The 23,689-nt window shown below is 42.1% G+C and overlaps 1 protein-coding gene across 1 annotated transcript in view; it reads left to right on the top strand.

Moving 5' to 3' along the window:
• HACD2 (3-hydroxyacyl-CoA dehydratase 2) overlaps positions 1 to 23,689 on the top strand; it is a 93,838-nt gene that overhangs the window by 2,281 nt on the left and 67,868 nt on the right. The window contains exons 2-3 of the mRNA XM_049785932.1: positions 1,854 to 1,971; positions 20,709 to 20,727. Coding sequence (XP_049641889.1) covers positions 1,854 to 1,971; positions 20,709 to 20,727 — 137 coding nt within the window. The remainder of the gene's footprint in view (positions 1 to 1,853; positions 1,972 to 20,708; positions 20,728 to 23,689) is intronic.

Here is a 23,689-nt window from a genome sequence, read left to right as displayed (position 1 = left end):
ATATATATTCTTTTCATATCCTTCCTATCCTTCCCACCCTTATTAAATACAAATGCTAGTATCATTAGCATTTCACTTTTTTTGTTTCACCAAAAGTATGTGGGAAGCCTCATCTTCCTAATTGCTAGTGTAAGGAGTGATCAGTGATGAAACCTAAACTTGCTTATTAGTAGATCTTTTAGGTTTATTTGTGGGGGGGGGTGGCGCGTACCTGACAGTGTTCAGGGCTTACCCCTGGGGCTTTGTGCTCAAGGATCATTCCTGGGAAGTGCTCCAGGGAATTGAACCTAGGTTAGTCATTCACAAGGCAACCATATTATCTCTGTACTATCTCTCTGGCACCATTAATAGATCTTGGTCTAGAACCAAGATCTTTCTTTTTTATTTTAGTGGGGAATGAGGTTTTAGGTCATACCCAGCAGCACTTAGGGCTTTCTCCTGAGTCTGCACTGAGAAATCACTCCTAGCAGGTTTTGGGGATCATATGAGATACCAGGGATCGAACCCAGGTCGGTCCCTGTTCAGCCTCGTACAAGACAAACACCCTATCCACTGTGCTTCACTCTGGCCTTTCCCAAATCTTTCTCTTGATTCACAGGCCAATGAATGAAAGATCTGAGAAATTTAATTTTGACAAGCACAGTAGAACAGAAATGTAATTTTCATGGCAGTATGCCTAAGAGCTTCCTTGTATTCAGTTTTGTATTGATCTGGCTTTGCCTTTTCTGAATTGGTTTTGGGAAATTCACTAAAAGCCATCTTCTTTATTTAAAATGAAAATAAATAAAAGAACCACACCAACCAAGACCTTTATTCTTTTGTTGTTTACAGTTTTATTTGGGTAGGAGGCATGCAGCACTCCCAGTGGTGGTGAGAGGCTAATTCCAGATCTGCTTCTGGGAAACTGGCTCTCAGCAGATCTCAGGGGACCAGGCTGTTCCCAGGATCTAACCTGGACCTTCTGCCCATTGAGCCATCTACTGACATTTGCAATTTGTGATGCTGATTGGGAGCATGATTTGGATCACATTACAATTTGGGCAACACTCAGATACTACTCCTAGCTCTGTGCAGGAATCACTCCTGGTGGTGGTCATGTGACCATAGGTGGTCCAGGGATAAAACCGAGATTGGGGCCCGGAGAGATAGCATAGCGGCGTTTGCCTTTCAAGCAGCCGATCCAGGACCAAAGGTGGTTGGTTCGAATCCCCGTGTCCCATATGGTCCCCCGTGCCTGCCAGGAGTGACCCCTGAGCACAGCCGGGTGTGGCCCAAAAAAACCCAAACAAACAAACAAACAAAAAACCCGAGATTGGCTCATGTAAGATAAGCACTTTGATTCTCCTTGTACTATCTCTCTGCCCCATATTCAATTTAAAAGAATGGATTGAAGGTATGTGTATGATCTTTCAAAATAACTTACAAAAATAGTTAGAACATTTTTTTACCTACTTTCTTCAACCCTTTGATTTGTGCAAAGGCCATGTACATTTTCCGTTAACATTTTTTTCTCTTGTCTTAGACTTCTGGGACCTAAGTTACCTGGCCAAACATCAGTTTATCTTCTAGCCCTTCCTTTTGGCTTTGTTCTCACAGACAGGTGTTAAAAGCTGAACTGTAGGTGTTTAAATCATTGGTCTAAGTTATTGTTATGGGTATGCTCAGTGCTTTGATAGTGTGCTATTGTGCAAGTCCTACAACTTGGTGTTGGAGACCTATGTTCCATAAATCCAAGACACTGATTGATGCACTGATTACGTCACCTTTTGCACTGTTCATTGCCACATGTATATTACTTTAGCACCATTTTTTTTTCTTTTTTTTCTGATTGCTATCTTTTCTCTTTGTCTTAGGTGGCTCGTTATAGCTGTTGGCCTGGTCAGAGCATACCTGGCTAAGGGTAGCTACCATAGCCTTTATTATTCCATTGAAAAGCCTTTGAAATTCTTCCAAACTGGAGCCTTACTGGAGGTAGGTAGGTCACGATATTTGTTGTTATTGGTTTCTCTATTATAAAATAATATGGTACTAAATCATACTGAAAAGTATCATGACTTTGGGTGTGTTTTGTTTTCTTTTGGGCCTATACCAGGTACTTAGAGGTTACTCCTGGAGGTGACTCCTGGATCTGAGTTCAGGGATCACACTCTTGGCAAGGCTCAGGGGACCATATGGGATGCAGGGGAATTGAACCTGGGTCAACTGCTTGCAAGGCAAGCTCCCTGTATGCCTTATTATTGCTTGGACTCCTGGGTGTGATTTGAGTTTGAAAAGCTACCTTCTATGTACTACAGTGTTGCTGCCTAGATAGTTTTTTTTGTTTTTTGTTTTTTTTTTTTGTTTTGTTTTTGGGCCACACCCAGTGTTGCTCAGGGGTTACTCCTGGCTGTCTGCTCAGAAATAGCTCCTGGCAGGCACGGGGGACCATATGGGACACCGGGATTCGAACCAACCACCTTTGGTCCTGGATTGGCTGCTTGCAAGGCAAACGGCACTGTGCTATCTCTCCGGGCCCTGTTTGTTTGTTTTTAATTCTGTATCTAGTGAAATATTTAGCTGAGTTAAGGAAGAAGTATGTTTCATGTTAGTTTCTAGCAAAAATCGACCAAGGGTTGGGGAGCTAGCTCAAAGGGCAGAAAGGCATGTGGCAGGCCACAAGTTTGATCCTCAGCACTGTATGGTCCCATAAGTTTTGAGCTAGAAGTAGCCCCCAGCAATGCTTACTATATCCCCAATCCTTCCCCCTTGAAAGAAAGAAGGTGAAACATGCTTATATAGAGATATGCCTGGGAGATAGCTCAAAGGCTGGATCACATGCTTTGCTGGAGTGAGACCCAATCAGATCTCCCAGACCTTTAGGAGTGAACCCCAAGATCAACCCCAGGCACTGAGTTAAGACTTGTCCTGTCCCCTGTCATCTGTGGATGTGGCCCAGTAAAACTTAGTAGTAGAGTCTTATCTCCTGAGGTAAGTGTATATTAAGATTTTTGAATTAGGGGCCGGGCGGTGGCGCTAAAGGTAAGGTGCCTGCCTTGCCTGCGCTAGCCTTGGATGGACTGCGGTTCGATCCCCCGGCGTCCCATATGGTCCCCCAAGCCAGGGGCGACTTCTGAGCTCATAGCCAGGAGTAACCCCTGAGTGTTACCGGGTGTGGCCCAAAAACCAAAAAAAAAAAAAAAAAAAAAGATTTTTGAATTAGGGGCACAAAAGTATAGCTTTTGAATAGCACAACAGTAGGGTGTTTGCCTTGCACGCAGTTGACCCGGGAGGTACCCGTTTCGATTCCTGCCATCCTATATGGTCCTCCAGCCTGTCGGGTGATTTCTGGGTGCAGAAGTGAGGAGTAACCCCTGAGTGCCTCTGAATGTGGTCCAGAATCCAACCAACCAGTCAATCATCAATCAATAAATAAAGTTTAAAAAAAATATTTTGGGGGGCCGGCGAAGTGGCGCTAGAGGTAAGGTGTCTGCCTTGCAAGCGCTAGCCAAGGAAGGACCATGGTTTGATTCCACACACCCCCGCCCCCCTCCCCGGCGTCCCATATGGTTCCTCCAAGCCAGGGGGAGCACTTAGCCAGGAGTAACCCCTGAGCATCAATGAGTGTGGCCCGAAAAAACAAAAAATATATATATATTTGACTTAAAAGTGACAGGAATAAAATTTCAACTATAAGCATTCACAAAGGAATTCCTGAGTAGAGTAGATACTAAGGCATGTATGCACAGCATGGGCCTTTTTGAGGACTATACCCAAGACACTTAGGGCTACCTTGGTTGTACTCTGGGACTGGTTGTGCCTGCTTGTGCCTTGTGGTTGCAGCTGAACATTAGGCAAGGTCCTTACTTAACCTTTGTACTATAGATCTGGTCCCAGGCAGGGTCCACTTTACCTGGACCCCCATAAAATCAGAAATAGCTGTTGTTGATGCATATGTAGGGGAAACTTTAAAAAAATCAAAGAACCCAGTTTAGAAATTGACATTACCAGGCTCAATTTCCATGTATTATCTTTGTACACTCTGTCTCACATTATAGGGAACAGGAGAGAGTTCATTTTTCTTAGCATCATTATCAGTTCTAGGGAGAGTCCTGGTCTCTTTTAACCAGTGAATTTATTTAGCCTGCTCTGAGACACTAGCTCATCCTCTGGCCTGTTCTTTGGCCAACAGACTTACTTTGTTCATAGAAAAGGAGAAAGGGGATAACCTCAGGCACATGAAATCAACAGCAGTTATAACTTTAAAAAAAAATAGTAGGGGCTGGAGAGATAGCGTGGAGCTAAGGCATTTGCCTTGCATGGAGAAGGATGGTGGTTCCAGTCCTGCATCCCATATGGTCCCCCGTGCCTGCCAGGGGCGATTTCTGAGCGTAGAGCCAGGAATAATCCCTGAGCACTGCTGGGTGTGACCCCAAAACCAATATATATATATATATATATATATATATATATATATATATATATATATATATATATATATATATATATAAAACGCATCATGATTTATTATACTAATAATGATGAGATTTTGTACCTACAGTATTCTCTCAGTGGAATGACTTCAATTCTGTTTCCCCATCTACATTTTAGGAGGTATGGCAGGGTGAAATGAGCTTTTAGTTTTAGCCCATCTCCCTTTAATCAGAGTATGCTAGTTTTCCAACCAACTCTGAATTAAGGCTAGTCATTACTCTTTTGTCTTCCTCCCTTTTCTCATTTGCAAGTTGATTAGGTTAAAATAGATTTCCAGGGGCCTGAGAGATAGTATAGGTGTTAAGGCATTTATTTCCCATGCAGGTGACTGAACCTGGTTTAATCCTTATCGCCACTTGTGGTTCCTGAGCACCCCCAGGAAGGATCCCTGAGCACAGAGCAACTAGTAAATCCTGAGCACAGCTGGGTGTGGCCCATAAATTTACACTCCCCCAACACCCTCAATTCCCTCCAGGAAAATAAACACGCTTCTAAAGCCCTTGCAGTTTGAGTGTGATGGAACTCCAAATCCTAGTGTAGGCCAGTTTCACCCTCTTTCCCTCCTTTAGTTGTTGCAGCTACAGTGACGAGCTCTCTCTCTCTCTCTCTCTCTCTCTCTCTCTCTCTCTCTCTCTCTCTCTCTCTCTCTCTCTCTCTCTCTCTCTCTCTCTCTCTCTCTCTCTCTCTCTCTCACACACACACACACACACACACACACACACACTTTTAGTTCTACAGGCACCACTCTTGAGCTGCACTCATGGACCCAGTTAGAGTTCTGATTTTTGGTTCCAGCAGGGTAATTATAAGTACTGGTACTTGGGAATCATTTGAAAGGTATTCTATCTCTGTAAGACTCTACTGTTAGACTGACAAGATTAACATCTTAGAGAAGTTAATGGCATTAAACAGTGAGATACAGAGTCTACTTGGGATCTAATGGGGGTAAAGGGGGTAGAGGCCACTCTAGGCATTATGCCTGGGGTTAGTTTATTAAGGGACCTTGTGAATCCTGGTTTGAACTGGGCCTCCTGCATTCAGTCTGTGCCAGTCCTTTGAACCATTTCTCCTGATTATAGATCTTAAGCTTTGAAGGATTTATTCTTTTTGTTTGGGGGTGGGTGGGTCACACTTGGCAGCATTCAGGGGTTATCCTGGCTCTGTACTCAGAAATTGCTCCTGGAAGGGTTGGGGGACTATATGGTATGCCAGGAATCGAACTGGGGTCTGTCCTGTGTTGGCCATCTGCAAGGCAAATTCCCTACTTCTGTGTTATTGCTCCGGCCCCTAGAGGATTTATTCTAACAGAAATGTATAATAGAGGGGCCAGTGAGGTGGCGCTAGAGGTAATGTGTCTGCCTTGCAAGCGCTAGCCAAGAATGGACCACGGTTTGATCCCCCTGGCGTCCCATATGGTCCCCCCAAGCCAGGGGCAATTTCTGAGCACTTAGCCAGGAGTAACCCCTGGGCATCAAACGGGTGTGGCCCCAAAAACCAAAAAAAAAAAAAAAGTATAATAGAGTTGGTTGTTTTGTTTTGTTTTCTTTTTTATTTTGGTTTTTGGGTCACACCTGGGCTCAGGGCTCAGGGATTAATCCTGGCTCTGCGCTCAGAAATCACCACTGGCATGCTCTGGGGACCATATGGGATGCTGGGATTCGAACCACCGTCTGTCTGCATGCAAGGCAAATGCCCTACCATTGTGCTATCTCTCTGGCCACAGAAATGTATAATAGAGTTTTAAGAAACTAGAGGTGTGTGTGTGTGTGTGTGTGTGTGTGTGTGTGTGTGTCTCATCCCCACTAAGAACAAATCAAGTGTCAAATCCTAGGTGTGTGTGTGTGTGTGTGTGTGTGTGTGTGTGTGTGTGTGTGTGTTGGTCTCTCATCCCCACTAAGAACAAATCAAGTGGCAAATCCTGGATTTGATTTTGGGAAAGGATCATGTCAGGGGAAGTTGTGGCTGATGGGACTATTCAAGGAATTATCACGATGTCACGATGGCAATAGCAAACTCATCCTAAAGCAATGGAGCGGACTGACTCTACCTAATTTTTCTGTGGTGTCATTTAAGACATTTTTCATTGTTCATCTAATGGACATGGTGTAATAATTATATCAGTGCAGAATTCTATTTATGACAGAAGTGCTCTTTATGGGACTTATTATTGCTGGACAGTGTATTCTGTTTGCAGGAACAGAAATCAATCCATCGAGGTCAGCTCTTATTTGTATCGTCAGGCCCAGTATGATTCTTTGATACATTTCATGTCATTTTGCTTATAAAAGGAAATTAGAGCCATAGAGATGAACCATCAGATTGAGCACATGCTTTGCTGGGTTTGATCCTGGAACCTTCCAAGCTATCACTTGTGCTGAAGAGCAACCCTTTCATTAGGACCAAAAGAAACCCAGGGAAAAAAACAAATACAGATTACTTGTTCTCAAGAAACTTTAGATCTCTTTATGAAAATAAGACATTCTCTAAAAGATGTTAAATCATTTACCATGCAAATATTATATAGTAGTATTTTATAAAAAGGCAGTTTTGCTTCTGAGGAAATGAAATTACTATTTACAAAATGAGTTCAGAGAAAATGTGAGTTGGCGGTACAGCAGTAGTTTTATTGTGTGTGTGTATGTGTGTGTGTGTGTGTGTATCTGTCTGTCTGTCTGTCTGTCTGTCTGTCTGTCTGTCTGTCTGTAAAACATGTGTTTATATCCCACAAGACAATGCTAAGGGGCTGCTCTGTGCTCAAAAGTTACTCCTCACAGAGCTCAGGGGACCATATGTGGTGCCAGAACTAAACTGGGGCTATCTACATATAAGACAAGTTCTTTAACTCCTGCACAATCTATCTGATCCCATCTGTAAATAAGATATGCACAAATCTTAAATTGAATATTCTCTAAATTTGTATTCCCCAATTTAAATAATTTTGTCTTTAAATTACTATAGTAGGTTTTATAGCTTTAAATTTTGACTAATAAAAAGCTCAAACTCTGAAAGCTTTCTTTTTTTTGGCCTCCCAGTGATGCTCTGGGGTTCTGGTATATAATTCTCAGTCTATTGAGCCAGCTGTTCAGTGTGAGAATCCTAGGATGCAGTGCTGCTGAGACCCTGATGTGCTAGGCCCAGCAGTATTCAGGGGATCATATGATACTTGGGATTTAATCATGGGACTTCGTTACATGCCATATACCTAACTCCTGAACTGTTACCCTCAGTTCTTCAAATCTTAAGGGTACATGACTATATTAGGACTCTCAGATATTACAGAAACCTCAGTTGTTGTTTTTTTTGTTGTTGTTGTTGGGGGCAAGTTTTGGGCCACATCCAGCATGCTCAGGGGTTACTTCTGGCTCCTTACTCAGGAAGGAATTACTTAGCTAACCACATGGGAATCTGGGCATCAAAACTGGGTCAGCCACATGCAAAACAAGTACCCTACCTAATATGCTGTGCTATCTTTTTGGCCCCTACAGAAACTTCCTTAGCTAACTAACATAAGGAGGGGATTTATTATGATTATACAATAATATATACAGGGGATAATTATATTCCCAAGGAATCCAAGAATGGTACAATAGGGACTTACAATTACCTCTGTGCAGAGCAGGAATACCATAAGCAACTTTGACATTTTTTTCTTTATCTCTTTTTTAAAACTTTGTGCCTGTGATACTTAGGGACTGTTCTTGGTTCTCTTCCCAGGAATGACCCGTGATGATATACAAGGTTGTGGTGCTGGGGATTTGAATAAAGATCAGTCACATGTAAGGCTAGTGCCTTACCTATTGTACTGTCTCTCTGATCTCTCTTATTAAAAGTTAGGGAAAAAGGGGCCAAAGAGATAGCATGGAGGTAAGGCATTTGCCTTGCATGCAGAAGGATGGTGGTTCAAGTCCCGGCATCCCATATGATCCCCTGAGCCTGCCAGGAGCAATTTCTGAGTGTGGGACCAGGAATAACTCCTGAGCGCTGCTGGGTGTGACCTAAAAACTAAAAAAAGAAAAAAAAAATTAGGGAAGGGAGCAGCAGGATGGCTCACCTGGTGGTATTCAAGAATTATTTCATTTCCTAACTTGATGCTTGGGGATCATTCCCAGCAGAGTGTAGGAACCTTGTTGTGCCATGAATTGAACCAAGTTCCTGTATGCATAGCCTGCACTCCAGCCTTTTGATTCATCATCGCAGGGAATTAGTAAGTCGTGCTGTATCTTGGCAGTTCGGAATTAGAGAGAATTTAGATTTCGAAATATATATTTAGCATAAATCTGTATTTATATCAATCATATTTTTAACTACTTGTGATTGGCTATGCCTGTGATTGACAGTGAAGAAAAGTTCCAATGTGTAAGGACTGCTCTGTGTAATTGTATTTATAGAGGCCTTCAGCATGCCTACATCCCTGTTATTTACTGACTCTCTGAGAATGATTAAGGGTCGCTTTCCTTTCTGTTCTTTTCTAGATCCTTATATTGTTTTAAATTCCCTTATCTACAAAAAAAGAAAAGAAATAGGGAGGAAACAGTCTCATGCAAGGGATATAGATGTAACTTAATGGAAAAGTATAGTGTATACTCTATAGTATAAAAATTAAAATTATAGAGTATATACTCTATAGTATACACTATACTCTGCCATTCCAACATTCAAATCAGGTCTCCAGCTGCATTCAAAGTAAGTGCCTTCATCTTTGTAGTATCTCTCAGATCCTCTTTGGCCTTGGGGTTAGTGTGGGAGGACCAGGTGATAGTGAGGAAACCTTTTAGGTCTCCACCTGTAAAGCATATGCTCCTGTCCTTGAAACTATCTCCCATACCTCTCTTCAAAGACCTTAAGGAAATACTCAGGAAATTTGAATTTGAATACTTCTCTACTATACAGAAAAATCTTAAGAACTTAGAGTATTCTTTTTTTTTTTGGTTTTTCAGGCCACACCTGTTTAAATCTCAGGGGTTACTCCTGGCTAAGCACTCAGAAATTGCCCCTGTCTTGGGAGGACCATATGGGACGTCAGGGCATGGAACCTCCATCCTTCCTTGGCTAGCACTTGCAAGGCAGACACCTTACCTCTAGTGCCACCTTCCCGGCCCCACTTAGAGTATTCTTCAGAAGAAGGCTTTTATTTATCTTTCTCTAACTTTGCTTTGCCTTTTTGTCTCAAAAGATAGTTTTACAGTTCCCCCCCCCCCCCCATACAAAGAAATAAATACAAGATGGCTATGCTTTGTATTATTAGTATAGTATTTTGCTTTAGGTATATTTTACCCTTTGGGCTACACCTAACAGTGCTCAGGGACCATTCTGGGGCTCCTGCATACAAATCAAGTGCTCTACTTTGAGCCATGCCCCTGGTACATTCTTTATAGGTTAAGTTGACTTTTTTGATCTTATCCAGGGACAGAACCTTCCTCCTTAATATTTTTTTTCCTTGTGGAAACATGCTGATTTCCCAGTAATATAACCTTAAAATGTAACTTGTGAAGCACAAGCTCTTTGCACATTTTAAATCACCTTTATACTGCAGACTTGCTTTGAGGAACAGACCTCTAAGAGAGCCTTCTGAAAAGCTAGCAGAGCAAGTCATTGTGGAGATGCCTAAATCAAAACAGGTTTGACAATGAAGCCCAGTCAGACAGGACTGACAGTGAAGTTCACTGGAACCACCTTCAAAAACAATGTGAGAATCAGAGGGGAAAATAGAACTGGAATGTAATTGCGAAGTTTCACAACATGAGATGGGAGAGGAGTGAGTCAGGAGAAGCAGGAATCTGCCGACACAATCCTAGTCCTCCTATGCTGATTCTAGCAAAGAGAAGCAAATTGATATCATAGTCAAAGTGGTAAGAGATAATGACTGTAGGAAGGAAAGTGCTGATTTTTTTTTAATTAAAAAAAAAAAACACGACAAACTAAAAGTATCAGAGATGGCAGGGTAGGGCAGGAAGGAGGCCACACTGCAAAGAGAAGGTGATATTGAATGTTAAAAAAAGCTACAAGTTTCCAGTCACTGTTTCTTTTTTTTTTGGGGGGGGGGCACACCCATTTGATGCTCAGGGGTTACTCCTGGCTAAGCGCTCAGAAATTGTCCCTGGCTTGGGGGACCATATGGGACGCTGGGGGATCGAACCTCGGTCCTTCCTTGGCTAGCGCTTGCAAGGCAGACACCTTACCTCTAGCACCACCTCACCGGCCCCCAGTCACTGTTTCTAATCAGAGATGGCAGTTGAAGCTTGGGGAATTTTCAGAGGTCCCTGTTTGGAAAGTCAAAAAGAATACACAAGGGGCTGCCAGAGAGATTTGGATTGCGGATAGAGCACTGGCCTTGCACACACCTGACCCTCATTCAGTCCCAGGCAAAACATAGGGTCCCCGAACACAACTTGAAGTCATCCCTGAGTGCAGAGAGTAATCCCTGAGCACCTCTAGGTATGACCCTAAAACCAGACAACAACAACAAAAAGAACACATGACAAAACTAGTAGTGCCAGGCATATGAGTGCTATTGAGAGTTGCAAGAAAAAGAAATGAAATCTATAGAGCAGTAGTGAAACTCAACATTCTAGTTAGTGTGGCAGAACCAGTATATCTAGAAAAACAGATTGAGGATGTAGAACCTTCAGGGTAAAGAAGAAAAACAACTGGCAATGGAACAAATTGGGATGTGTAATTCATAATAGGAAAATTCTAGAAACACTTTTGAATTTGAAGGCCATCTCTCAGTTTGGTTATGTGAAGTTCCACATAGGAGCTGCTTTTCAAGGGGAAAATTTTTCTTTTCTCTGTTTCCCACCCCCCACTGGTGCCAGAAATGGCACCAAGAACTGCATGAATACGAGGTGAGAGGTATGCTGTACCTCCTAGCCATATTTTAGGCCACTTTTGAATTTCAGATCAGCAATGTCAACCCTGGCTGCTAGATTAGAAGTGTAGCATCCAAGAGGCCTGAGCGAAAACACAGCAATATGATGTTTGCCTTGTATGTGGCTGACCCAGGAAAGACCCCAGTTCGATCCCCAGTGTCCCATATGGTCCCCGAAGCCAGGAACAATTTCTGAGTGCATAGCCAGGAGTAACCCCTGAGCGTCACCGGGTGTGACCCAACCCCTCTGCCCCCTCAACCGCCCAAAAAAAGAAGTATAGCATCTATTCACATTTCCTATTGCAAGGTATCTGAAGCATTTCATACACTGGTATAGATTTTGCCAGCATGGCATGAAGGGAAAGTGTTGGGAATTTTGTGTCGCTTTATATTATAGACTTAATTCATAAGATGAAAATTGTGAGAATAATCATTCAAATATGCTGCTGCTTTTAGTTTAAGAAAATCAATTCTAAAAATAAGCAACTTGCAGCTGTGATAAAGGTTTATTCCACCTATTAATGCTTACCTCTGATAGCACCCTTCTGTGGGAAGAGAGGTATTTTGGGGATAAGTGGAAGGAATTTCACTTACTAATTATGTGTTTTTACTTTATTTTTATTTTACTGATTGCAGTGCTAGGGATTGAACCCAAGTCTAATGCATATGAGGCTTTAATTACTGATAAATCATATGTCTGGCCTAATCTTTGTACTTCATTTATTTATTTGTGTTTGGGTCATACATTGGCAGTGTTCAGGAGGGTTACTCCTAGCTCTGCACTCCTGGCGAGCTTGGGGGAACATATTAGATGCTGGGGATCAAATTTAGTCAGCCTCATGCAAAGCAAGTGTTCTACCCACTGTACCTATCTATTGCTCTAGCGCCAGTGCGATAGCCCCACTGTACTGTTGCTACAGGCCCACTATACTATTGCTCCAGCTCCAGATTTTCTTTCTTTTTTTTTTTCTTTTTCTTTTTTTTTTTGGTTTTTGGGCCACACCCGGCATTGCTCAGGGGTTACTCCTGGCTGTCTGTTCAGAAATAGCTCCTGGCAGGCACGGGGGACCATATGGGACACCGGGATTCGAACCAACCACCTTTGGTCCTGGATCGGCTGCTTGCAAGGCAAACGCCACTATGCTATCTCTCTGGGCCCCCAGCTCCAGATTTTCTTGAGGGCTATTTCAGCTTGGTACTTGGGTACTTGGTGGTGACTCCTGGTGCTTCTTGGGGGACCAGGCAGTGCTGGAGATCAAGAGTGGTCTTAGAAATGATCACTTTGGACAAGAACTGGGTGCTGAAAGAAGATAGATATGTATGAATGATACCTCTTCAATAAAAATGTTGTAGGCCACAGAGAGGGGTGGAAGAGGAAGAGAGACAGGAGAAGGGAGAGAGGGGAGGGAGAGAGAGAATAAAATAGTAAATGCATAGCCACTTTTTTTCTTGTTCATGTTCTGATTATTATGAACTCACTTAGAGTGGCTGTGTAAGATTCTAAAATCACTATCTGTATTAGTGACAGGCTTGTCGGAAGGTAGTACATTAATGTGCCAGGCCAGCTGGCCTGCTCCATCCCAAAATTAGGCTTCACTCACTTGGCCTCCAGTCATCACTAGCAAGGTAACTCAATGGAAACCAATATTTGATGTCTTTTTGTGGAAACGGGGAAGCTGAGCTGAGTATGCCCTGTTCTTCACAGGTTTGCTGCCCAAATGAATTATCATTTCTTTATCTCAGAGAGACAGGAACTATTTCAGAGAAAAATGCATTTCTGAGGAGCTAGGAGAGAGGGGAGAGATATTTTCTGTAATAAGTGCTGTCTAGGGCCCGGAGAGATAGCACAGCGGCGTTTGCCTTGCAAGCAGCCCATCCAGGACCAAAGGTGGTTGGTTCGAATCTCGGTGTCCCATATGGTCCCCCGTGCCTGCCAGGAGCTATTTCTGAGCAGACAGCCAGGAGTAACCCCTGAGCAACGGCGGGTATGGACCAAAAAAAAAAAAAAAAAATAAGTGCTGTCTAAAAAAAAAAAAAAATGCTCTCCAGTCCTCACAGGAAACTATGTAATTCCAGCCCTGTAGGGACTGACTGTGGAAGCTCCAGCACCCTCCAGGCTAACCCCAACCCCCTCACTGAACACTGAGCTGTTCCCCACTCCTGTGCCTCCTGAGCACTGTTTGGGAAACCCCCAACCAACTAACAAAAGGAGATGAGTATAAGAAAGAAACTTCCATTTTCAATTTGATCATGAACTTGCAACCTAAAAGATGACACTTTATTTTTTTAATTATATCTTTATTTAAACATTGTGATTACAAATATGACTGTAGTTGGGTTTCAGTCACAAAAAGAACACCCCCCCCCTTCACCAGTGCAACATTCCCACTACCAATGCCTCCACCCACACCTCCTGCCTGTATTCAAGACAGGTATTCTACTTCTCTCACTCATTAGCATTGTCATGATAGTTGTTAGTGTATCATTTCTCTAACTACACTCAACCCTCTTCAAGGTGAGCTTCATATCGTGAATTAGTCCTTTCGCCCCTCAGAAAAGATGACACTTTAATTTTTTTCTTTGTTTCTTATTTTGTGTGGTGCCAGGGATCATGCACGGAACTTCACTTGACAAGCGCAGGTGCTCTTCTTTGGAGCCACATGCCCGGCACCACTGCCAGCATTGTGTTGTCTCTCCTTATGCTGACTCTTGCAATTTCCCCAAATGTGGGAAACTCGACTACATAATTTGTGGTAGTGGGGGACTAAAGAAAAAGAAAGAAAAGAAGAAAAAAAAGATTAAGTGTTTTTAAGTAGGCAGTTTTAGTCAAAAATGAATCACTACGGTTGGAGAAATAATGGGCTTAAGGCACTTACCTTGCATGTAATTGACCCAGGTTCAATCCCTGGTACCATATCTAGTCCCTTGAACTCCACCAGGAATGATCCCTGAGCACCAAGCCAGGAGTAAATCTTACACACCAAAAACAAAAAAAGAATCCTTTTTAGAGCTAACCAAAACCTTAAGTTACAAGGTAGTTGTTTTAGTTTTCTTTAAGTTAAGCAGCTTAAAATGACACTGACTTTTTTTTTTTAGCTCACAGTTCTCCAAATTAAATTGAATTTGATGGGATTCTCTTACAAGACTAAAATTAAGGTGTCCGCCTGACTGGCCTTTTTCTGGAGACTGGGGAAGTGTGTCTGTGCTCATCTTATTCCTTGTGATTGTCTGAGATCCCGTTTTCTTGTTGTCTATGAGGTAGTCACTCCTGGCTCTGGTGGCTGGTATCTAGTTCCTGCACATGGCCCCTCCATCTTCAAAGCTAGCAGCAGTGTGTGGAATCTTTTTTCTGTTCATTGAATAGGTCTTAAGCTTTCCTTCTGCCACTGCCAGAAGAAGACTCTTACCTTTATCAAGAGTTTTCCTCATAGTAGTAGGCCTACCTATATAATCTCTGTACTTTAATTCATTTGGCAAGAGAAATAGCTCAGTAGACTTACTAATGCATGTTTTGTATATAGGAGCCCTGGCACTGCATGATCCCTTAAGCACTGAGCTAGTACATTCTTTTTGTTTTGTTTTTGTTTTGTTTTGTTTTTGGATCACACCCAGCAGCGCTCTGGGGTTACTCCTGGCTGTATGCTCAGAAATTGCTCTTGGCTGGCTTGGGGGACCATATGGGATGCCAGGATTCAAACCACCGTCCTTCTGCATGCAAGGCAAATGCCCTACCTTGATGCTACCTCTCCAGTCTGAGCTAGTGTGTTCTGTTGGGTGAGGCCCAGATGTTTCCCCTCACCCCTTTCCACAATCAGTAACTTTGAGGCCTGGGGTCATAGCTCAGAGGATTGGAGCATATACTTGCATGTAGGAGGCCTAGGTTTAATTCTTAGCAATGGATTATTTCCTGATCACTATGTCAAGAGTAGCCTCAGCACTGCTGGGTGTGACCCCTAAACAAAATCAGTTAAGTTTAGGGACTTGAATTGAATTGGTAAATTCCTAAGGATAGTACCTAGATAATCGTTTGTTGGATAGTTCCTAAATTGATTTTAGGAAATCAGTCTTCTGATTTTTGTTTTTTATTCTAAGACCAGACAGTCTTAGAATAATTGAGTAATTTGTTCCTTCTGCACATTTTGTTCTATATTACAGCATTTTTAGCTTACATATTTAGTGAAAGGATTTCAGTGCAGTAGTAGTGTTCTTTCAAAAGCAATGAAATTGAATGCTTGAAATAGGAGGTTTGAGATTCCTATCTAGACTTTCTCTCATAGAGTGATTGAAATTTCTTTTGGCAAGGGGTAGCTCAAAGAACCAAACATTTGTTTCTTACAGTTCTGTCAGCTGAGAAGTTGCAGATGAGGCACTGGCAGGTGCAGTGTCTGAGAGGGAGGGAATGCATCCTGGCAAATAGGTACACAGGTTAGCAAGCTCTCTGGGGTCTCATCTGTAATCTTTAATTTTTTATGACTACAGTTTCATAATAGGTTTCCAACAGTGTTCACGTTTATGACTTGGATATACACAGTGGCTGTACCCCACCACCACTAGAGTGCCCAAAACTTCTCTCTCCACTGTCCCTGTTTATCTCCAGTTCTCCTTAGCCTTCTGCCTACCTCTCTCCCCTTAATTAGAACTTTTATATAGTTTTCTTCCTCTCCCTCCTTTCCCTGCTCTTTTCTTACCCTTCCCTTCCCCCCTTTTTCTTCCTTTCCCCCTTTCTCCTTTTCCCTTTATTGCTCTTACACCAACTAGAAGTATCCTCTCTGCTATGGAGCAGTGTACTCCCTTAGTAGTGGTGTTTCTGATTATAGTGCTGGTGGAGGGGGTGTCACAATTTCTGGTTGTGAGTACTTATTTGGCTGCTGGCTGCAGAGAGACTGGGCCTCACAAATGTCCTCACAAGATTCATCTTCCTGCTGCCAAACTTACACAACACCCAACTGTGCCTGAATGCAAAGGCTATTTTGGCTCCTGGAGTCCCTGGAGGGACTCATCAGGGTTGCCACCTCCCACTCTGGGCCCATGAACTGCACCAATTATCCAACTCCTGGCATCATGCCCACCAGACAAGAACTTCAGACCACAGACCCTCCTCTGGGTCCCTCAAACCTTATGCTCCCTTCCTCACTCCTCTCCAGACTTTAATCATTAAGTTAGTGTAGAGACATGAAATCCAGGCTTTCTTGAGTATAGACTTTTTTTTTTTTTTTTTTTGGTTTTTGGGCCACACCCGTTTGACGCTCAGAGGTTACTCCTGGCTATGTGCTCAGAAATCGCCCCTGGCTTGGGGGGACCATATGGGACGCCGGGGGGGGGGGGGGGGGGGGGGGATCGAACCGCGGTCCGTTCCATGGTAGAGCTTACAAGGCAGACACCTTATCTCTAGCGCCACCTTCCCGGCCCTGAGTATAGACTATTTTAATGAATTCCTGTTGCTTCCTTTCTGGGGAAATACTGTGTTTCACTTTTATCCTTAAATGATCCTCAGTCTTTCACACAACTACTATCTTAATTGTCTTTTGCAAGTCTATGGTAAGTGACTTTATTGTCATTTGCACTGATTTTTTTTTTTCCCTTTAATTCTGCTTTTGTTCCTTATCAGGCCATTCCAAGATTACAACTGCCATCTCAGAGGCCTTTTTGTCTCATACAGAGCAGACATTTTGTATTCTTCAATGGATTTCAAGGCAGAGGCAGGGAGAACTTAATCTTTTTTCTTTTTCTTTTTTATTGTTTTTTGGGTCACACCCACCTGTGTTTAGGGCTTATTCCTGGCTCTGTGCTTAGGAATCAATCCCATCAGGCTCTGGGGACTATAAGGGTATCAGGGATCGAATTCTGTTGATTGTGTGCAAGGCTAGAGTCTTACCTGCTGATTTTGGCCCCTAGAAAGAGCTTATTTTTTCTGGCGGGGGGGGGGGGGGCACACCGGTGATGCTCAGGGGTTACTTCTGGCTATGAGCTCAGAAATCAGCCTGGCTTGGGGATCATATGGGACGCCGGGGGATCGAACCTATGTCTGTCCTAGGCTAGCACAGGCAAGGCAGGCACCTTACCTCTAACGCCACCACACTGGCCCCAAAGAGCTTATTCTTATCTCACCATTTATCTTAAAGTTTACTCTTATCTCTTTTATGTAACCAAAAGTACTTTGACACTGTACTTATACCTTAAGCTGTTGCCCTGAAGTACTTCTTTTTCTGTGCTCTTATTTACCTCAGGTATTCACTACAGTGAAGATCTTTCTGGTGCCAGAGATATAGCTCAATAGGCTGAGCACATGCTTTATATGCCAAAGGTCTGGGTTTATGCCCAGAGCCACCGAATCCCTTCAACATCTCTGAGAGTAAGCCCCAGACATAAAGCTAGGCTTAGCTATTGAACACTAGTGCATGTGTCAGAGTCCCCTTTTCTTTTTCCTTCTTAATTTTGCAGGCTAGTGATTCCTTGATTTCCATTGCTAAACCACTAAGTGTTGGTTTTAGGTCCTCATCTAAAAGGTTCAGGTGTTTGGGTGGACTTTGAGATTTGTCAGAATTTCTCTCCATATCCCACACAGTAGATGTCTACATTAGCTTCCCCATTGATCTTTGCATTTTAGTGGTTTGGAATGCTGGAGTATCAGGTGTTTAAGAAAGTGATCTATTAAATGGTTTGTATGGAATGTGGCTCAAGGTATATCTTGATATAAATTGAAATGTCTTCAGTTTATATTGAAGTTTGGGAAAAGTTTTGGAAAAGGAGGGCTGATGAGAGGAGAAGGGTTTCAATAATGGCACTGGAACTCAGAAAGAGGTTGAGGGAAGGCTGTAAAGGAGGTGCTATTTGAGCTAGGTGGAGGGGATTAGGATTGGAGTTTCCCTGTTCCTGCCCAGACACAGAGCTGACTATCCCAAGGGGGCAAATGATCAGCAACGGCGATGGGACCCTGAAGGAGACTTCATTTTTCTTCTTAACCTTTGTTACTGAGATACCTATGGCTCACCTTTGGTTGCAGTGCTCACACCTTTAGTGTAGTTATGCATTTAGTCATGGGGTTGTGCATTTAGTTGTGGCATTCCCTTGTAGACCTCATGCTATTGAGGTATCTCACATTTGTTTGTGTCCCAAGATTACTTTTGGCATGTAAGTGGTGCTAAGATGGAAGGCTTTGCTCTACTATTAAGCCCCATCCCTGCTCTCCATTATTGCCTTAATACTTTGTTCAGATGCTGTTCTGAACCTCGATTCTTTCATTTTCCTATACTTTTCCAAAGTAATTTCTGATCACATTTACACCCTTCCCACCCCTCAGTGCTGAGGAACAAATTCATGCTGGATAGATATTCTTAAACTTCATTTTTTGGGTCATAACCAGTAATACTTGGGGGCTATTCCTGGCTCTGTGCTTGGGGAACTGTGAGGTGCTGGGGATTGAATTTAAGGCCTTTTTCTTGCAGAGCATGTGCTCTGCTCATTGGTTATATTTTTATAGCCCTGAAAGATTTTTTTTTTTGACTATATTTGGTTGTACCAAGATATTCATTCCTGAGAGTACTAATTTGGAGTATCAGTTGTGCTACTAGGGATCAAATTGGGGTCAGCCACATGTAAAGCAAGTGTCTTCCTCCCTCTATATTGATAGTCTTATTATTTCTTATTAATGGTTTTATTTTGTTGTGCTCAGAGTTTACTCCTGGCTTGTGCTCCTCAGGAATATACTTGACAGTACTCCAGGGACTTTATGGGGAGTTGGGGATCCAACTTGTGTCAGCTGGGATACAAGGCAAATTGATCTACCCAGTTCCTAATTTTAAGTCTAAACATCTAAATTTATCCCAGTTGGTCCATTCATCTGAATACTTCATTATATTTATTTTGTCACTTATATGTAAGTTATATATATATATATATATATATATATATATATATATATATATATATATATAAAACTATATATATATAGTTTTGTTTTGTTTTGTCCATTCATCTGAATACTTCATTATATTTATTTTGTCACTTATATGTAAGTTATATATATATATATATATATATAGTTTTGTTTTGTTTTGTCCATTCATCTGAATACTTCATTATATTTATTTTGTCACTTATATGTAAGTTTTATATATATTGTTTTGTTTTCTTTTGGCCACACCCGTTGACACTCAGGGGTTACTACTGACTATACACTCAGAAATTGCTCCTGGCTTGGGGGATCATATGGGATGCCAGTGGATTGAACCGTGGTACATCCTAGGTCAGCTGCATGCAAGGCAAACGCCCTACCGCTGCGCCACTGCTCTGGCCCACCAAGTTATATATATATATTTTTTTGACCGTCCGGCCCGCCCTCTAAGTTGTATTTTTTAAAATAACTTTATTTGTTTGGATGTTGCAGTTTTTTGAAAATTTTTTGAGTAAGCAATCTTTGGATTTCATTTTTGGATAGTAAGGAGTCATAAAATATATGTAAATACATATGATTAAAAAGAGTTTTGGGGGGCACCTGAGCGGTGGCACAAGCAGTAAGGTGTCTGTCTGCCTTGCGTGCGCTAGCCTAGGATGGACCACCTTTTGATCCCCTGTGTGCCAGGAGCAATTTCTGAGTGCATAGCCAGGAGTAACTCCTGAGCATCACCAGGTGGTCCAAAACCAAAAAAAAAAAGAGGGTTGGGGTCTAATAAGACTAGGACCTGTTCTGTCACAGAAGAATAAAAGTGATTTCTTCAAGCACATTTTGTCCCACCTGTGGAATCCTTTCTTTAATGGAAGTGTCCTCAGGGCTTACTACTGGCTCTATACTCAGGGTTTACTCCTGGTAGGGCATCTGTGGCGCCATAGATTGAACTTGGTTGGCCTTGTGCAAGGTAAAATCACCTTATCTGTTGTTTGTTTGTCCAGCCCTGAAATCTAAGCTCTTCTGACCTAATTTTTGTTCCACCTATTAGAGACCATAAAATTCAGTAGCCCCAGGCCGAGTATGTTTTTTGTAGGCTTTGTACTACTCTTACTGGGTTTTTATATTATAAATTAAGTCCTTGAGGGCCTAAGCAATAGCAGTAGGGCATTTGCCTTGCATGGGGCCCACCCAGGACAGATCCCAGGTTCAGTCCCAGTATCCCATACGGTCCCTGGTTCCTGGAGCCTGCCAGGAGTGATTTCTGAGCATAGAGCCAGGAGTAACCCCTGAGGCAATGGTGGTGGGGGGTTTTTTGGGGGTGTGACCCAAAAACAAAACAAAACAAAAAAAGGATTGTTTGCTTTTCAAATTTACATCACTGGCAGATACAGCTCTATTCTTACCAAAGCTTATTTATATGAGATAAGACTATAATACTATTTATCTTTACTAATTCTCTGTTCTCCCTTTTTTCTCTTCTAGATTATACATTGTGCAATAGGTAAGTATGGAATTCACCTCCACCCTTCCAATTACTTGCATTGGGAAACTGTCAACTAATCTTTATCTATAAAATTGCATGAATTGGTCTGGCTTGCATTCATAATTATATTATTGATAATGTTAGCCCTATTTTGCTATGCTGATTGAAAGAGGCCTCTTTCCTACTTGTTTGTTACAAGGGTAACAAGGGTATTAAGAGAACCAGCAAGTTTACAAAAGTGTGACTTGCTTTTCTTTTCTGGCATCAGCACAGAGCAAGCCCCCTCTGTGTATGATCGCTTAATATTATATTCTTTTTCCTTAACATTAAAATTAGAAAAATGTCTATATTATCTGCCTCCAGGTAAATATTTAATGTCTATGAGGCAAATTGGAAAAGTATAAATTTAATGGGTTAGGCAAATGCAAAGCATTTTTACAAATAGCAAACTGTGTTTTGTGGAGAAGGGAGGAAGTGCAGTCCTGCTCTAGGTCTAGTTTCTAGTCTGGCATGGCCACAAACCATGAAGTTAACTGGAATTCTATGATTAAAGTTCACTGGACCCTCTTCCCCACAGCATCCTTACATCACTCCTTCCCAGTAAGCCCAAAGACAAAGTAAGTCCTCAGGGGTTGCTGAGCTTGAGAACTTGTCTTTCCAAGGGAGGGTGTGAAGCTGATGTTGATTTGAGCTTGTGAAGGTGTAAACATTGGTTAAGCTATGCGTAGAAGAACTATTATAGACCCAGTCAAGTCAATTCACAAATGCAGCAGGCACTTCCTCTGTTGTAGGCTCTTTAGTCATCAGGAAAGTTAGAGATGAGGAAACTTAGTGCTCCGGGGTCACACTGCAAGTGACATGGTCAGTCTGTGGGGTCTCTGGGATGCCTGTGCTGTTATGAAAGGCAAAGTTGCATTGGAGTCTGGACTGTTTTCCAGTGGCAAGGAGGTCTATTGTTTTAGCTTTGCAGATCATTTATAGAATCTTATAGACATTTTTTTAAATGTGTGTTGAGGTAGGAAGATAGAATTCATAAAGTTTTGGTAGATTCTCAGTAATTGATATGGGTTCCTTTAGCTGATATTTAAGCCTCATACAAATTTCTTTTTAATCCTTGATCTACAAAGTTGGAGGTGGAAATACTTGTCTTTTTTGTCTCTTTCCAATGAGTTTAAGCTTGAGGGTGAGGATGCATTTGACCAAAGAGAGAATTCTGGAATGACTTAAGGCTTTTTTTTTTTGGGGGGGGGGCACACCCGGTGATGTTCAGGGGTTACTCCTGGCTATGTGTTCAGAAATCGCTCCTGGCTTGGGGGACCGTATGGGACACCGGATGATCAAACCACAGTCTGTCGTAGGCTAGCGCTGGCAAGTTAAACAGACGCTTTACCACTTACGCCACCACTCTGTCCCTAGGCTTTTTCTTTACATGATTGAGCCCTCTGCCCTTTTCTCCCCACCCTCTTCACTTTCAGCTGCCTCTAAGCAAAAACTCAAGTATATGTTTTCTCAGCATGTGTGGGGTTTCTTGTTTGTTTTTTGTTTTTAGTCCTACCTTTGAGGCTCAGGGTTGTTCCTGGTGTTACCCAGGAACTATGTGGTACTAGAGAGCTAATTTGTACCTCCTATACAGAAAGCATGCACTCTGGTGGCCCCTTCATGTATTTTGTTCTTTTGGTTTTGATTTGGGGATCATTTCTAGAGGTGCTCAGGGGACTATATGAGATTCAAACTAGTGTTGGCCATATGCAAAGACAAGCACCTAATTCCCTCTATTTTCTCCTCATCTTCTGTTGAATTGTAATATCACTCTTTATCTTTATATAAAGGCCTGCTAATTTATCCATACCAGGAAGGTGGATTCTCTAACAGGTGGGAGCATATATGCCATTGTATGTGGGATATGTGTTGTTTATGGTATATATGTCATATGTGGAAGCAAGGTGTGTGTCACTGCTTCAGATTTAGGAAATGCAGACATTTGCTTGATGCTCAGGGGTCATCATTGTAGGTGCTTGGGAGACCATATGTGGTGCTGGGGACAAAACCAGAGTGGGCTGAATTCAGGCAAGGCAAATGCTATCCTGTACTATTTCTCTGGCTATAAAAAATTCCTGGTTCTTGGGGCCGGAGAGATAGCATTGAGGTAGGGTGTTTGCCTTGCATGCAGAAGGTTTACCTTGCATGCAGAAGGATGGTGGTTCGAACCCTGACATCCCATATGGTCCCCCGAGTGCCAGGAGCGGAGCAATTTCTGAGCGTAGAGCCAGGAGTAACCCCTGCTGCCGGGTGTGACCCCAAAACCAAAACCAAAAACAAAAACAAAATTCCTGGTCTTAAAATTAGTTTTTAAGCCTAACATTTGACTCTACATTTTAATTTTTTTTCCATTTTTTAAATTTATTTAAAGAAAATATATCACATAGTTTACACAGTTGATGATAACACATTTGTTTCATGAAGAGCAAAGGCAAAGTTATTTAAGAAAATAACAAAACTAAAGAGATGGAAGAGAAAGAAAAGGTTTAGTAGCAAGTATATTTTTGAAAATCATTGAATCACCATTTAACTCATGAAAGGCCTAGCGGAAGGTCTAATAAGCTTTTCTTCTTTTTTTTTCCCCTAAGGATAAGAGTTAAAGAAGTACAGCAAAAACAGTGTTAGAATGGCAATTGTTGTTTGCATAGGCACAGCAAAATATGGGGGACATGGAAAGGAAAAGCCTTGGCCTAAATACAAGGAGACCTTACCCCTGAAGTTTTCTGGCATTACATTTTTTTTTTAATATAATTTCTCTCCAATTTATCAGGTTTGGGTAGACTTTTATTGCTTCCTCATTGTCATTTACACTTTAACCCAGAAGTTGGATTGTTTTCCCCTAGTTCTGCTATTACTAAATTAACTTTTCTCAATTAGCAAAAGCTTCTGCTAAATTCTGAGGACAATTTTGGAACATTATAGCACATTCTTAGTTCCCTTG

The sequence above is a fragment of the Suncus etruscus genome, chromosome 13, assembly GCF_024139225.1.
Source record: "Suncus etruscus isolate mSunEtr1 chromosome 13, mSunEtr1.pri.cur, whole genome shotgun sequence".
NCBI lineage: Eukaryota > Metazoa > Chordata > Mammalia > Eulipotyphla > Soricidae > Suncus > Suncus etruscus.
The sequence above is the reverse complement of the archived record's forward strand: the minus strand, read 5'-3'. Positions and strand labels throughout refer to the sequence as shown.